The sequence below is a fragment of the Phaenicophaeus curvirostris genome, chromosome 7 (assembly GCF_032191515.1).
Source record: "Phaenicophaeus curvirostris isolate KB17595 chromosome 7, BPBGC_Pcur_1.0, whole genome shotgun sequence".
In the NCBI taxonomy this organism is placed as follows: Eukaryota; Metazoa; Chordata; class Aves; order Cuculiformes; family Cuculidae; genus Phaenicophaeus; species Phaenicophaeus curvirostris.
The window spans coordinates 7,802,137-7,815,050 of NC_091398.1; the positions used below are offsets into that span (position 1 = coordinate 7,802,137).

Consider the following 12,914-nt stretch of genomic DNA (forward strand, 5'->3'; position numbering starts at 1 on the left):
CGCGGGGCGCGGGGCGCGGCGGGCGCGGGGCCGGGACGGACCCGGTGCGCCTCGAACGCGGGTCCCCCGCCCCGGCCGGGCCGGCGCCATGTCGGGCTTCAGCCCGGAGCTGATTGATTACCTGGAGGGGAAGATTTCCTTCGAGGAGTTCGAGCGGCGGCGGGAGGAGCGCAAGAGCCGCGAGAAGGTGAGGGCGCCCCGCCGCACCCCCCCAAGCTGCCCCGCCGGGGGGCGGGGTGTGTGTCTGACTGTCTGTGTGTGTGTGTGTGCGCGCGCATCTGTGTATGTGCGCATCTGTGTGAAGAAAAAATTCTTCACTGAAAGGGTCATTGGGCACTGGAACAGGCTGCCCAGGGAGCTGGTTGACTCGCCTTCCCTGGAGGTGTTTAAGGTGCGGGTGGATGAGGTGCTGAGGGGCATGGTTTAGTGATTGATGGGAATGGTTGGACTCGATGATCCGGAGGGTCTCTTCCAACCTGGTTATTCTATGATTCTATCTGTCTGTGTGTGTCTGTGCCTGTGTGTGTGCTTCTGGGTGTATCTGTCTCTATGTGTGTCCGTGTGTTTATCTGTGTGTCTCTGTGTGTTTGTGTCCGTGTGCCTGCCTGTGTGCTTGTGTGTGTGTCTGTGCATGTGTGGGGTGTGTGCTTGTGCCTGTGTGCACGTGTGTGTGTCTGTGTGGATGTGCTTGTCTATGTATGCATGCATATGTTTGTGCATCTCTGTGTGTGCATGTACGTGTGTGTCTCTGTGTGTCTCTGTGCATTCATGTCTCTGTCTCTGTGTGTGTCTGTGCACGTGTGATGTGTGCATGTGCCTGTGTGTCAGTGTCTCTGCATGTGAGTCAGTCTGTCTGTGCTTGTCTCATGTGTCTGTGTGTCTGTTTGTGCGTGTGTTTTTGCGCATGTGTGTGGTGTGTGCTTGTACGTGCATTTGTCTACATGTGTCAGTGTCTGTTGGTGTGTATCTGTACATGTCTGTGCGCATCTGTGTGCACGTGTGTGTGCATGTGTCTGTCACTGTCTGCACGTGTGTCTGTGCGCGAGCCTGTGTCTGCATGTCTGTCTGTGTGTGTCTGTGCACACATCTGTATGTGTGTCTCTGCATGAATCTCTGTGTGTGTGTGTGTGCATGTGTTTGTACACACTGGTAGTGCAAGCTGTCCAGGGCAGTGCTTGCTTTCTAAGTGCTTTTGGTTCCTGCCAGTGTGGCTTCCGTCCCTGGGCTTGGCAGAGTCTGGTGACAGTCACCGTCAGGCACAGTCATTAATGCCTCCTTCAGGCTGCGGCAATGTGCAGGAGCGGGTTCTGATATAAATTTGGCGCAACAACCCTGTACAGCTACAGACTAGGAGAAGTCTGTCTAGAAAGCTGCCTGGAGGAGAGGGACCTGGGCGTGTTGGTTGACAGCGACTGAACATGAGCCAGCAGTGGCCCAGGGGGCCAAGAAGGCCAATGGCATCTTGGCTTGTATCAGAAACAGCGTGACCAGCAGGTCCAGGGAGGTTATTCCCCCTCTGTACTTGGCACTGGTGAGACCGCTCCTCGAATCCTGTGTTCAGTTCTGGGCCCCTCACCACAAGAAGGATGTTGAGGCTCTGGAGCGAGTCCAGAGAAGAGCAATGAAGCTGGTGAAGGGGCTGGAGAACAGGCCTTATGAGGAATGGCTGAGAGAGCTGGGGTTGTTTAGCCTGGAGAAGAGGAGGCTGAGGGGAGACCTCATTGCTCTCTACAACTACCTGAAAGCAGGTTGTAGAGAGGAGGGAGCTGGCCTCTTCTCCCAAAATGAGAGGAGTCAGGACGAGAGGGAATGGCCTCAAGCTCCTCCAGGGGAGGTTTAGGTTGGACATTAGGAAAAAACTTTTCATGGAAAGGGTCATTGTTTTCTGTTAGAGGCTGCCCAGGGAGGTGGTTGAGTCACCTTCCCTGGAGGTGTTTAAGGGACGGGTGGATGAGGCACTGAGGGGCATGGTTTAGTGTTTGATAGGAATGGTTGGACTCGATGATCCTGTGGGTCTTTTCCAACCTGGTGATTCTATGATTCTATGAAATTGAAGTGTTTAAGGCCAGGCTGGATGAGGCTTTGAGCAACCTGATCCAGTGGAAGGTGTTCCTTCCCATTGTGTAGGGGTTGGAAGTGGATGATCTTTAAAGGTCCCTTCCAATCCAAACTATTTTATGATTCTGTGATAAAATCATCCTGCCTATATTGTTGCCACTGCCCCATCTTCAGTGCGAGGTCTGAGGAAGAGACCCCCTTTGACTTCTTTGATAATTGTCATGGTTTCTTGACATCAGTAAATACGGGGAGACACAGATTTGCATCTACAAGTAAGCAAGCAGACATATTAGGAGAAATTCCGTATGATTGATTGGAGCATTGTCTTTAACATTGCCGTCTTTATGTCAGAATGCAACTGGATTTCTCTATTTGCTGGTCTTCAGAGAGCCAATTCAGCAGAACTCAGCAGTCATGGAAGGACAAGGGATATTCTAGGGCAACAAGTGCTATTTCGATGTTTCATTTTGAGTTTAAAAAGTCAGACTTCTAAAAGGATTTGTCACACATTTGTAACCTTTTTTTTAATACAGTCGCCTATGTCATCTTACCTCATGGGAACGCTAAATAAACAATGGACTCATCTCTTCAGTCAAAGCAGTGTAAACAGTCACCGTCTGAGTCATCTCATGTTGCCTAGAATATAAATGTCTTGAAAGCAAGTAATACTGGGTTTTGTTCATTTGAAAATATAGCACTTATTCCACCTATTTTGCTTGCAGTGTGAACGCTGGAAACCCGGGGTCTAAATGCTAATTGTAAATATTATGGGAAATAGGAACAGGTCATGTTATAAAGCTGATAACTAATATTGTTGGTGTGTACAGGATGGTGAAAATGCGTCTGCTGAGGAAAACACCGATGATGTAGAGGCTCCATCTTCATCCAGAAAGGCATCCAAAAAATCCCAAAGTCAGGATGAAACTGACGGTAAGTGTTAACAAAATTTCTGTAAAAAATGTGTTTACAAGGTCATTGAAAGTGTTTGCTGTTTGATAGCTGACATCTTTAAACGTTTGGCTGCTTCTTTTGAACCTGTAGGTATTGAAGTGCATTGTTAGAATGTGTTTCTTTGCAGGATGTTCACAGTCATAGCCGGAGTTTTAACTTTGTTCAGTATTTGTGAGGGGCTGGATCAGGCCAATTTGCCATCTTTTTTTTCCCCTCTTGGCTTCTTAATCACATAGTCTTGATTATTTACTCTCTCTAAAGTTACAAATAATTTGAAATTTTTAACTTACCTTAAAAAGTCTTCTGTCTGTTTTGGCGTTTTTTTTGCTGTTCATCTCTGGAATATTTCAGGATATTTCATTCTACTGTGTGATTGTCGCCGCCTTCTGTTGTCATCCAAAGTGAAATAAAATAGCTAAAATAGAAGTTTATTTTTTTTCTCTGTCTTTGTGTTTTTCCTCCTGCTCAGTTATCCTTTGGGCTGTTTAGAGTGCATGCGTTTATTTCTCTCCTTATTTTCTGTTGGATATTCCTAGCTATGGGGTCCCTGACTGGCTTGCTTTGTGCAGTAATGGGGACAGTAATACCTCCTTAGGTGCCTTTGCAAAATAAGCTTGACTTCCTTCGGATTCCTGCGGAGTGAAAGGACTTGCAGGAAGGGTTAGGAGCTGCACTTCTCTCTTTAATTTGTATCAATGCTTGTTGATCCCATTCCTCAGGGTCTTGATTTGAGCTTGGGATTTAGAGTGCTGCAGTCTGTTCGAGACACCTTCTCTTCAGAAGCAGTGCACCATATTCCTGTGGGTTTGCCAAGTGAGAAAGCAAAGTGCAATTTTTGATCTCTCTGGATTGATTCTTAGACTCGTCCTGCTGTTTTTCACTGCAAATTCTCAAAATTCTGTTTGGTTTTTTTTTTTTCTTTCTTCCATCTCAAAAATAGGCCTTAAATTGTCTCACCTGAAATGTGCATCAGTGGCATCTTGTTTTTGAAGGAATGGCCAGACCTCATCCTGGAAGGACAGAAAATGAGCATTGAAAGTAGTATTGGAGCCAGATATCTGTGGTCCCTTATTAACCCCTTCGTTTTGCTGATGTCTCTGAAATACTTCCGAGCTGCTCTTTGCTGCTCCTTTCTGCTCTGTATTCCACCCAGTCTGTTACTTGTTTGTTCATGTGATCTTTATCTCAGGAGAAAACATACCCTAATAGATTTGTGTAACAGTGTGACTTTCTCTCTTGCTGCAGAGGATGCAGAACCCTCGAGAGTTGTCAGAAACAACGAAGTATTTATAACATCAGTATTTCAAGAGTTGCTATTAGAATCATATGTAGGGTATTCAGCAGAAAAACATTAGAAAATGTTGTTGTTAAAATCACTTTTGATACATGGATTTTCAGAGCTAATCTTCTACAATCTTCGGTTGATTCCAGTAGCCAAGGAGACTGAATTGAATGACAAGTTAAATTAATAATTAGCTTTTTTCAGATGGGGGAAGAAAAGTCTTGATTTTTAGATGCTTAATATTCAAGTCAAAATAAAAGTAACCAAATATAACCAAGTCAGGAAAAAAATAACCAGAAACCCCCGTTAACTCAGGTGTAGTACCCAGTTCCCTCTTGCCTATAGTCAATACATGACAGATATATTTTTCAGTCCCTGCTTGGTAACGTGGTTATTCTTTTATCAAGTCTTTAGATGGCCAGTCCTCCAGATGAAACCTTTGAACACTACATGTTTTGATATTTTGCTTGGACATAGACTTGTGGGCCATTACAACTCTGGATTAACTTAATAATGAAAAGTTATAATTTAAAAAAAGTGAAAATTTCTATAATTATGTGCGTTAAGCATATTTATTTAGACATACAACATAAGATTCATATTTATTATAAAGAATGTTGTTTCTTTTTCTGGAGAAATGTTAATAATCTGGATTTTGCATTTACACATATTATAAGGTACTTGTTATCTTGGATTGAATGATTACAAGATCTTCTTTTCAATTGCTTCTAAAAATTGGTTGCTGCTTTATTGTTTCGTGTAATTGTTGGCTCACTTAGCCTCTTCAGCTGAGAACCAGTTCAGTGCTTGAAAATTGCTTAATGTGCTTGTGTGGATTGAGAAAAATGTTGAGTAACCTGTTGCTTCGTTCTGCATGCTCCTCCATGCTTTCATTGCAAATATCCAAAAAATGTTAGAAGCTGGGGTATACTGAGCGTTGGTGATGAATAATGTAGAGTTTTAAAATAAGAGGTTGTTAATATTTTCTCTGCATTTCTGCAGGCCTTTCTCTTGCAGAAGAGCTGTTCCAAGTGGGCTACTAATGATGAGGAATTCCGTTTTCTCTGCACTCGTCCTGATAAGCAGTGTGTACTCCTGACTATGTCATAAACCTTTTCTGCTTCTCTCCCAACCAGGGGAAACTTCAGATGGCGTCAGTAAATCTGTTCATCGGGTCTTTGCCTCCATGCTTGGGGAAAATGAAGAGGAGGAGGACGATGAAGAAGAAGAGGAAGAAGAAGAAGAGGAAGAAGAAACTACAGAGCAACCCACAGCTGGAGATGTTTTTGTGTTGGAGATGGTGCTTAATCGAGAGACCAGGAAAATGATGAAAGCAAGTATTTAAACTTTCAAGTAACTTCCCTGTAACTCCTGCAGCATAAATGCCAGCTGGTGTGATTTTAGCTTCTTGCCAAGAAGCTTGCCTGAAAATAATTCCATGTGGGATAGTTCTGCTCCTGTTGATGTTACCTGTCTTTGTTTTTTTTAAAACATTACTGTAGATTGTTGTTTGAAAACTGTCAAAAAGAATTAAATCAGTTTTTCCAGTGTCTGGGCTGTGTTTGTGTTAGATATCAGAGTTACTCTGTCAGTTATGAAAATTTGCAAGTATTTTGGTCAGTTAACCAACTGGTTATCAGATTTTGTTAAGCACAAGTGTGACTGATGTTTCCTGAATTTGGGCACAACTGAATCCTCAGTGGAAATACCATCCCTTTTCCATTTAGGAGAGAAGACCTCGCAGCAAACTTCCTCGTGCCTTGAGGGGTCTGATGGGAGAGGCCAATATCAGGTTTGCTCGAGGAGAACGTGAGGAGGCTATTCTGATGTGCATGGAAATCATTCGACAAGGTATATTAGAATGGTAAAACTTTTCAGCTTTAAGGATGGGGTGAAACTGCCATGTGCATCAGGAAAATTCGCTGTGGCTCCATTGGTGTACAAGGAAACAGTACAAGGAAAGTTTCTGTATAAGCAGTGTGGAATTAAGACTGAGTAGTACATTTCCTTTATTGTTTTGTTTATAAAAGGAAACTAGCACCCTCATTCTGCAGAGGCCTGGGCTTTTGCTTAGCTTTAAAGAGTTTGCTTTATTGTCTTACAAAGTAGAATACTACTATAAATGGTTGTTGTTAGATGCAGTCAGTCTGCTTAATAACATATCAAATAGGATTGGAAGCTTGTGCGCAAGTTCTTTTAGAGTTTGAAAGGAGCTGTTGATGTTTCATGTAATTCTGATATCAGTTGTTTGTAGAAAGACAAGTTGTGTGTTTTCAAGGTGGTTTTAAAACAATAGTTCTTAATCATTCTTTTTATCTTTTCACAGCTCCTCTTGCTCACGAGCCATTTTCCACTCTTGCCATGATCTATGAAGACCAGGGTGATATGGAGAAGTCATTACAGTTTGAACTGATTGCAGCTCACTTAAATCCTAGTGATACTGAGGAATGGGTTAGACTAGCAGAAATGTCACTGGAACAGGACAATATTAAACAGGCTGTTTTTTGCTACACAAAAGGTAACGTAGCAAACATTTTAATAGTTTAAAGTAAATGTTAGGTGCTAATGGCAGTCATCTTGTTTTCTTCTGCTTTCTAATTTGTTTTTCTGGACTTCCCTAAGATTTTGGTATCTCTGTCTAGATTTTGGTAAAAGATTAGTAAGTCTTTAATACAGGGTGTCGTTTTCTTACAAAAAAGCCTTGTGCGCATCCGTTAACGTTCATCTAGGCGGGAAAATGAATGTGAAATCCCTTGTTGCCTTTTCCTAAACTAGATTGCTAACATGCTTTTTTTTTGTAGCTCTGAAATACGACCCAACCAATGTGCGTTATCTATGGGAAAGATCAAGCTTGTATGAGCAGTTGGGGGAACATAAGATGGCTATGGATGGCTACAGGCGTATCTTGAATCTCTTGTCTCCCTCTGATGGAGAGCGCTTTATGCAGTTGGCTAGAGACATGGCGAAGTAAGTTGGATTTAAAAATACTGAGGAACTCTGGAAAACCAAATCACAAAAGCTGGTGTTAATTAGCTGTGCAGCTGATTCAAGCTGGATATGTAGCCAAGATCAAGCAATGTAGGTGATTTTGCTGGTGGTGACCCACACACAAGCATCTGTTGTGATGTCTCCAAAGCCTGACATTATCGGCATTAATTATGCTGTGTGGGGTCAATTCATCATCTTAAAAGTGTTGCATTCTCTCGGAGTAAGAGAATAAAATGCGAATACTGATTACTGAAAGAATGCCGATAGTATACCATTCTATAAAAATGCAGAATGTTTTTCATCTGTGTGGTATCAGTAGAGACCTGGGAACCTTGCCAGCTAATGAGAGCAGATCAAGTCACAAAACCTTGCCTGAGAAGGAGAAGGCTTGTGATTCAAGTGTGTAGCTCTCTTATCCTAGATTTTAGGAAGTTGTAAAACTGCTTTGTGTTTGTAGAAAGCTGTTATTGGCCTGTTTCAAAACAGTTTGAATCTTTTGATCTTCGTGGTTGTGAAATGCACCAGAAGAATGCAAGGGTGTGTGTTGTAAGAATATTATTATTATAATATTTTTTCTAAATAATAATTTCTAAATAAACATTTTTTTCTAAAACCAGGTTAATATGATGCATTATTGTTATCTGGCTCAAGGTGGTGGTGGATATTGTGATGAAAATTCCAGTAATGTCCTAAAAAAGTGGTCATTATTGGAAATACATAAAAATTGTCAACAGTTGCAAGGAAAGAAAACACATGCCCTTTCTCACTGTCTTTGTAACTTACTTTTGCTAATGAAAATAATTGTTAATAGGCAAAAGTAAAATTAATTTGAAAATCCTTTTGCTAGTGTTCAAAGTACATACTGTCAATTATCTCAAATACTTATTCTCTCATATCTGTGTTTTATAGGAGTTATTATGAAGCCAATGATGTGACCTCTGCAGTTGACATAATAGAAGAAGCCTTTACTAAACACCGTAGCCTTGTTTCCATGGAAGATGTTAACATTGCAGCTGAGCTATATATTTCTTCCAAACAGTATGACAAAGCATTGGCGGTATGGTGAATTCAATGTTTTTCTCTATTGTGTTCAGCACCTCTTTGCCAGCCAGTTTGTATTGCAATAGTGTTTAAATATGGTCGTATTTCTGTAGTGATAGAACTGATCAGATACACATTCTTTGCTCTTACTTCTGTAATAATTAGCATTCAAATTAGCGGCTTGTTTTAATAAGTTGGGGGATGATAGGCATGTATGCTGATGCAGGTTTAAATTTTGAGGATCATTTCTCTCCTCCTCTACAACTGCCATAATCTGAGTAGCCAGAGAAGACCTATGAGCTGGCTTTGTGAGTGCTACCAGCCGAGGGCTTTCTCCAAGTGGAAGGTTAAAAGGATGACACTGAATGGTCTAATGGTTCAAATGCAGACTATGCTTTATCTGGCATGCTTGTGTTATGACTAATAACTGATGCATTAAGCATCAAGCCTGTATTCCAGAAAGACAATACGTCTTGACTCTAAAGCACCAGGAATTGGAGAAGATTGCTTATCTGTTCCAAATTTGTTCTAGCGGTTTTTAACCCTCACTTTTGAGGCATGTTTCAAAATTGATTTGGTCTGGCTTTGAGAGGAAAGGCTTTAGTATCTGGCTGTTGTTATATTTTTCAAGATAGATTGAAGAGATGCTATTAGTTGGGACTCTCTCCTTGTGAACATTCTTATTTGCTGATATTAAATTACCTCCTTTTTTTTTTTAACCTCCTTAAGATTTTGTTTAGTGCTCTCTCTGTCAGTGCAAAGCATCAGGAGCCTGCATATTTCCTCTGACCATTCTCTGACCCATTTTAAAGATCAAAGGCAGTATTTAGATGCCAGATTTATTAATACAGTTCTCGGTTGTAGAACCATTCCCCTGTTTCTTCTTCATGGTTCTCCTCGGGTCTTTCCCTGAAGCACTTTGGAAAGATCTGTGGAGAGCTTAGCTGTTTACTCGGTGCTTTCCTTTCTTTTTCAGTAAGGTATTAAAAATAGCTATAAAGATTTAAAACTTTTCTAGTTGTGATGAAAGTAACTGTTGTATTTGGTAAGCAGATGCTGATTGGGCCATCTAAGTAGTCAGAAAATGGTGGGCAAAGACATGAGATGATCAAGCTCAATACCAGTCAGCTAACCCTATGTGAAACAAGTGCAGCTTTACTTCTGATAACATTTGTGATGTCTAAAACAACTGCCATAATGGCTGTTTACTCCATATATCCTTTAAATCTTAAAAATGATCCAAGTTACTTATCTGTTTTAGGTTATTACAGATTTTGCAGGAATTGTACTTGAGAAGAAAGTATCAGAAAAAAGTGCAACCGAAGAGAAAAAAGGTAAGTAGCTAACAAACGGTTAGTATGACCTTGCTGTTCATCTAGTACGACATCTTTCTTCCCATTACCTTTGCAACTCTTGGATATATTTTGATCCATGTTGACCGGCTTTTCTCTTTTTGAACTTTCTAGTGTTTTTAATGAGTTACATGGCATGACCTCAGCTTTCTATAAGGAGTTACTCTATTGTCCAATTAGCCCTGCTGACTCATTAAGGACAAGGACTGCTCTCCAGGCAACTGGAGACCTTTTAAAGTTCTAAACATTCTTTGGAGTGTTCACATCAGGCCAGTTATTTCTGCCAGCTAAATAGCTTCTGAAAAAAAAACCTAAATAAGTTTAGTGGTATCTGTACTCAAGAATATCAACCTTTGACCTGAGAATAATCTTCATCAAACCTACTTCTGCTATTAAACATTTAAATGTTTTGGTATATAGAAACCAGGGATGTTAGCTTCTAATTGAATAAAGTAGGTTGTCTTTGAAACACCTGCTTTGTGAAGGTCACTTCTTAAGTCTGAAAATGTTTGTTTGGGCTGTAGAATGATCACAGCAAGCCGACTATGATTAAACTGATTGGTTGTTTCAGCAATCCAGTCCAAACCCGTTGTAGGGATAAGATACTTCTGTGGGCTTTTTGCTTTAATGGACCAGGTTAAAATACAGCTGATCAGTGAACAACTGTCCTGATAGACTTTTAACATATGATTTAGACGAAGCAAGACTATAATGAGTCTACAAATTAAAACATAGTGTTGCCAAGTTACCTCTGTAATGTTGTAAGACGAAACTTCTAAACTACTCAAGAGCTTGGTTCCCCATCCTCTGTTGCTTTAGAACTTCTTGAGTGCTTCCTGCTTTGCTGTCTTTCAGAAAAAAAAAAAAAAATCCACTTTCAGAGTGAGCAACCAGTCAAGTATGGGTTTAAATCAAGTAACTTTTGGCTTGCCTGGTGTGGCTAGGTTGATCTGTTAATCTTTTTAAAAAGATACAGGGGCAGCAGTAGAAACTGAGGAAGACCAGGCGGCAGTGGTTGATGACCGGAGTCATCCAGTTGCTGAATCCAGTGCTGCAGGTAAGTAATTTGATTTTTTAATTTCATACAAAACTGTGAACTGATCATGTGGTCAGGAACCAGGATGCAATCATACAAACACTGGGAAAGGTTTCTGATGGCAGAGAAATAGGGCTTGATCCAAAAAAAAAGTTTCTCGTATACTGTCCTCCTCATTCAGAATGTACTTCTAACCCAGCCAGCCACCAAAACCAAAAGTGTTCCCCCAAGGCTTACCCACTTTGAAAAGAAAATTTTTCATTTTGTAAGAATTTGTCGGTAGGTGAATAGTTATTCCTGTGCTAGACATTAAGATGTTCAGAGAATGATGAATTAGTCTGCATGTTGTGATTTGCTGTAATGGGATGTGGATATAGAAGGTAACAGGGAAGCCTTATGGTGGAAATCACAGTTTTCTCAGTTTATAGCAATCACCCTTTGAATGTCTGGTGTAAGAATTAAGGTGAAGGAGAACTTAAACAGGGTAGCTAAGGAGGTGTTGTGACTTCATGTGAAGGAAACCCAATACCAGAATTTTACTGTGTGACCTGTAATTTGCTAGCGTTGTGATGGGTAACTGCTTTGTCTCATGTGTGCATTCTTATTGGATTGCATTCTGTCTCTATTTTTTAAAGTTCTGTAGTTAACTGTGTTTAACAGCGCACACAGCGAGGTCCATGATAGACAGGTCTTAGCTTAATAAGAACAAATAGCTTAATGCAGGGTATTTCCTTCAGAAAGCAAGGAGGAGAGGGTACAGGTGCATAAATTGCCAAAGGAAAACCTCATGAAGCAAGGGCATCTGAAGAGGCTGAAGGCTCTAAGCACATTCTAGGGAATCCTGCTGTTGAAGTCAATCCAGACTGACAGCACTTGATACTTAAGCTGAAATTGCTGGGATCAGAAAAGAAGGAAGAAATTGTTCCAACTATCAGGAAAGATATAAAAGAAGGGGAGGGGCCAGTCCTACACCAACATTTGCTAGAGTTGATGAGAATATATTTTCTTCACTGGAGCTGTACATGGCCTGGAGCGCATGTGGAGCTTGTGAAGCACTTGTTAATGCCTATGGGTTCACAAAGAAAATCTTCTCACAGCTGTGGAAAAGGTCACCTGCTGCATACCTGAGGGCATTCCCATAGACATCACGGTCAAGCTGATGGTGTGCTTGGTTCACCTGAACATCCTAGAGCCGCTGAATGTAAGTAGAAACTAACTGAAAAGTTGGGAGCTGTTCTAATGGATTGCCAAAGCAAGTGATTTTTCCTGTTGTCACATGACTGAGGCTGTTGACAGAGTTGTGGAGATTCTTTCTGCTTCCCTCCCCCTCCAGGAGAGATGCCTACCAAGCTTGTAGTAGCAGAGCCACTGTTTTGGCCCTTGTAAATCATGCCTCTAGTGGAAGTGTTACTAAACCATAGTAAATCACAGCCTATATGCTGTGCAGGCCCGGGACCACATTGCAAAGTTGTTGAACACTAGGGAACACAGCTTCACTTTCTTTTAAAACTGTTAAATCTGAAGACTGTTCTTTCATAAAGAGCACTCCACACTCATGGCTGCTTTCATCTACTGGATGTGAAATGTGTGGAAGTAAAATATCTTAACCGTACCATAAGGAAGTGTTCTCATTGGTTATTTGTGATTTTAGTGTTTTGTGTGGTTTTTTCAAAGCCTCTTTTGACCACTCTGGTGGAACAAAATCCTGAAGAAATGGGTGACTTATATTTGGACGTTGCAGAAGCATTTCTGGATGTTGGAGAATACAACTCAGCACTGCCTCTCTTGAGTGCCCTTGTCTGTTCAGAACGATACAACTTGGCTGTTGTCTGGCTTCGGCATGCAGGTGAGAAGCAGCGAGACTGCTGATCGCATGGTGATGATGCAACACTGAGCATTTCCAGGGATCTTTATCCTGGATCACAGGAATTTTAGATTCACATTGAATAATAATTGGTATTTTCAAAACTATAACTGGAGTTTATGATGACAACCCTGCCCTGGAGCAGTTTTGTGTTCTTGATACCGATTGAAATTTACTTCCGCTAAAAATACTTCATTTTCGTGTCAGTGAAACAGCATGTATTCTTCATTCCATCCTGTGTCGACTGGTGATGCTTTAAGTGAAACTGTGGATGCATCCATACATACTTCTGAATGTTTTCACTTTAAGAATACATGGTTTGGATGTTTTTAACTGAAAAAA

The 12,914-nt window shown here is 41.1% G+C and overlaps 1 protein-coding gene across 2 annotated transcripts in view; it reads left to right on the plus strand.

Annotated features, from left to right (window-relative positions):
- GTF3C3 (general transcription factor IIIC subunit 3) overlaps positions 1 to 12,914 on the plus strand; it is a 22,700-nt gene continuing 9,786 nt past the window's right edge. The window contains exons 1-11 of one of the 2 annotated variants that reach the window (XR_011337718.1): positions 1 to 187; positions 2,886 to 2,988; positions 5,428 to 5,624; positions 6,019 to 6,142; positions 6,618 to 6,809; positions 7,093 to 7,258; positions 8,189 to 8,336; positions 9,582 to 9,654; positions 10,643 to 10,729; positions 11,806 to 11,909; positions 12,383 to 12,554. Coding sequence is in view for 1 of the 2 variants with exons in the window: in XM_069860743.1 (XP_069716844.1) it covers positions 89 to 187; positions 2,886 to 2,988; positions 5,428 to 5,624; positions 6,019 to 6,142; positions 6,618 to 6,809; positions 7,093 to 7,258; positions 8,189 to 8,336; positions 9,582 to 9,654; positions 10,643 to 10,729; positions 11,806 to 11,909; positions 12,383 to 12,554 (1,465 nt within the window). In the remaining variant the exon portion in view is untranslated. The remainder of the gene's footprint in view (positions 188 to 2,885; positions 2,989 to 5,427; positions 5,625 to 6,018; positions 6,143 to 6,617; positions 6,810 to 7,092; positions 7,259 to 8,188; positions 8,337 to 9,581; positions 9,655 to 10,642; positions 10,730 to 11,805; positions 11,910 to 12,382; positions 12,555 to 12,914) is intronic. The other variant, XM_069860743.1, reaches the window with a different exon arrangement.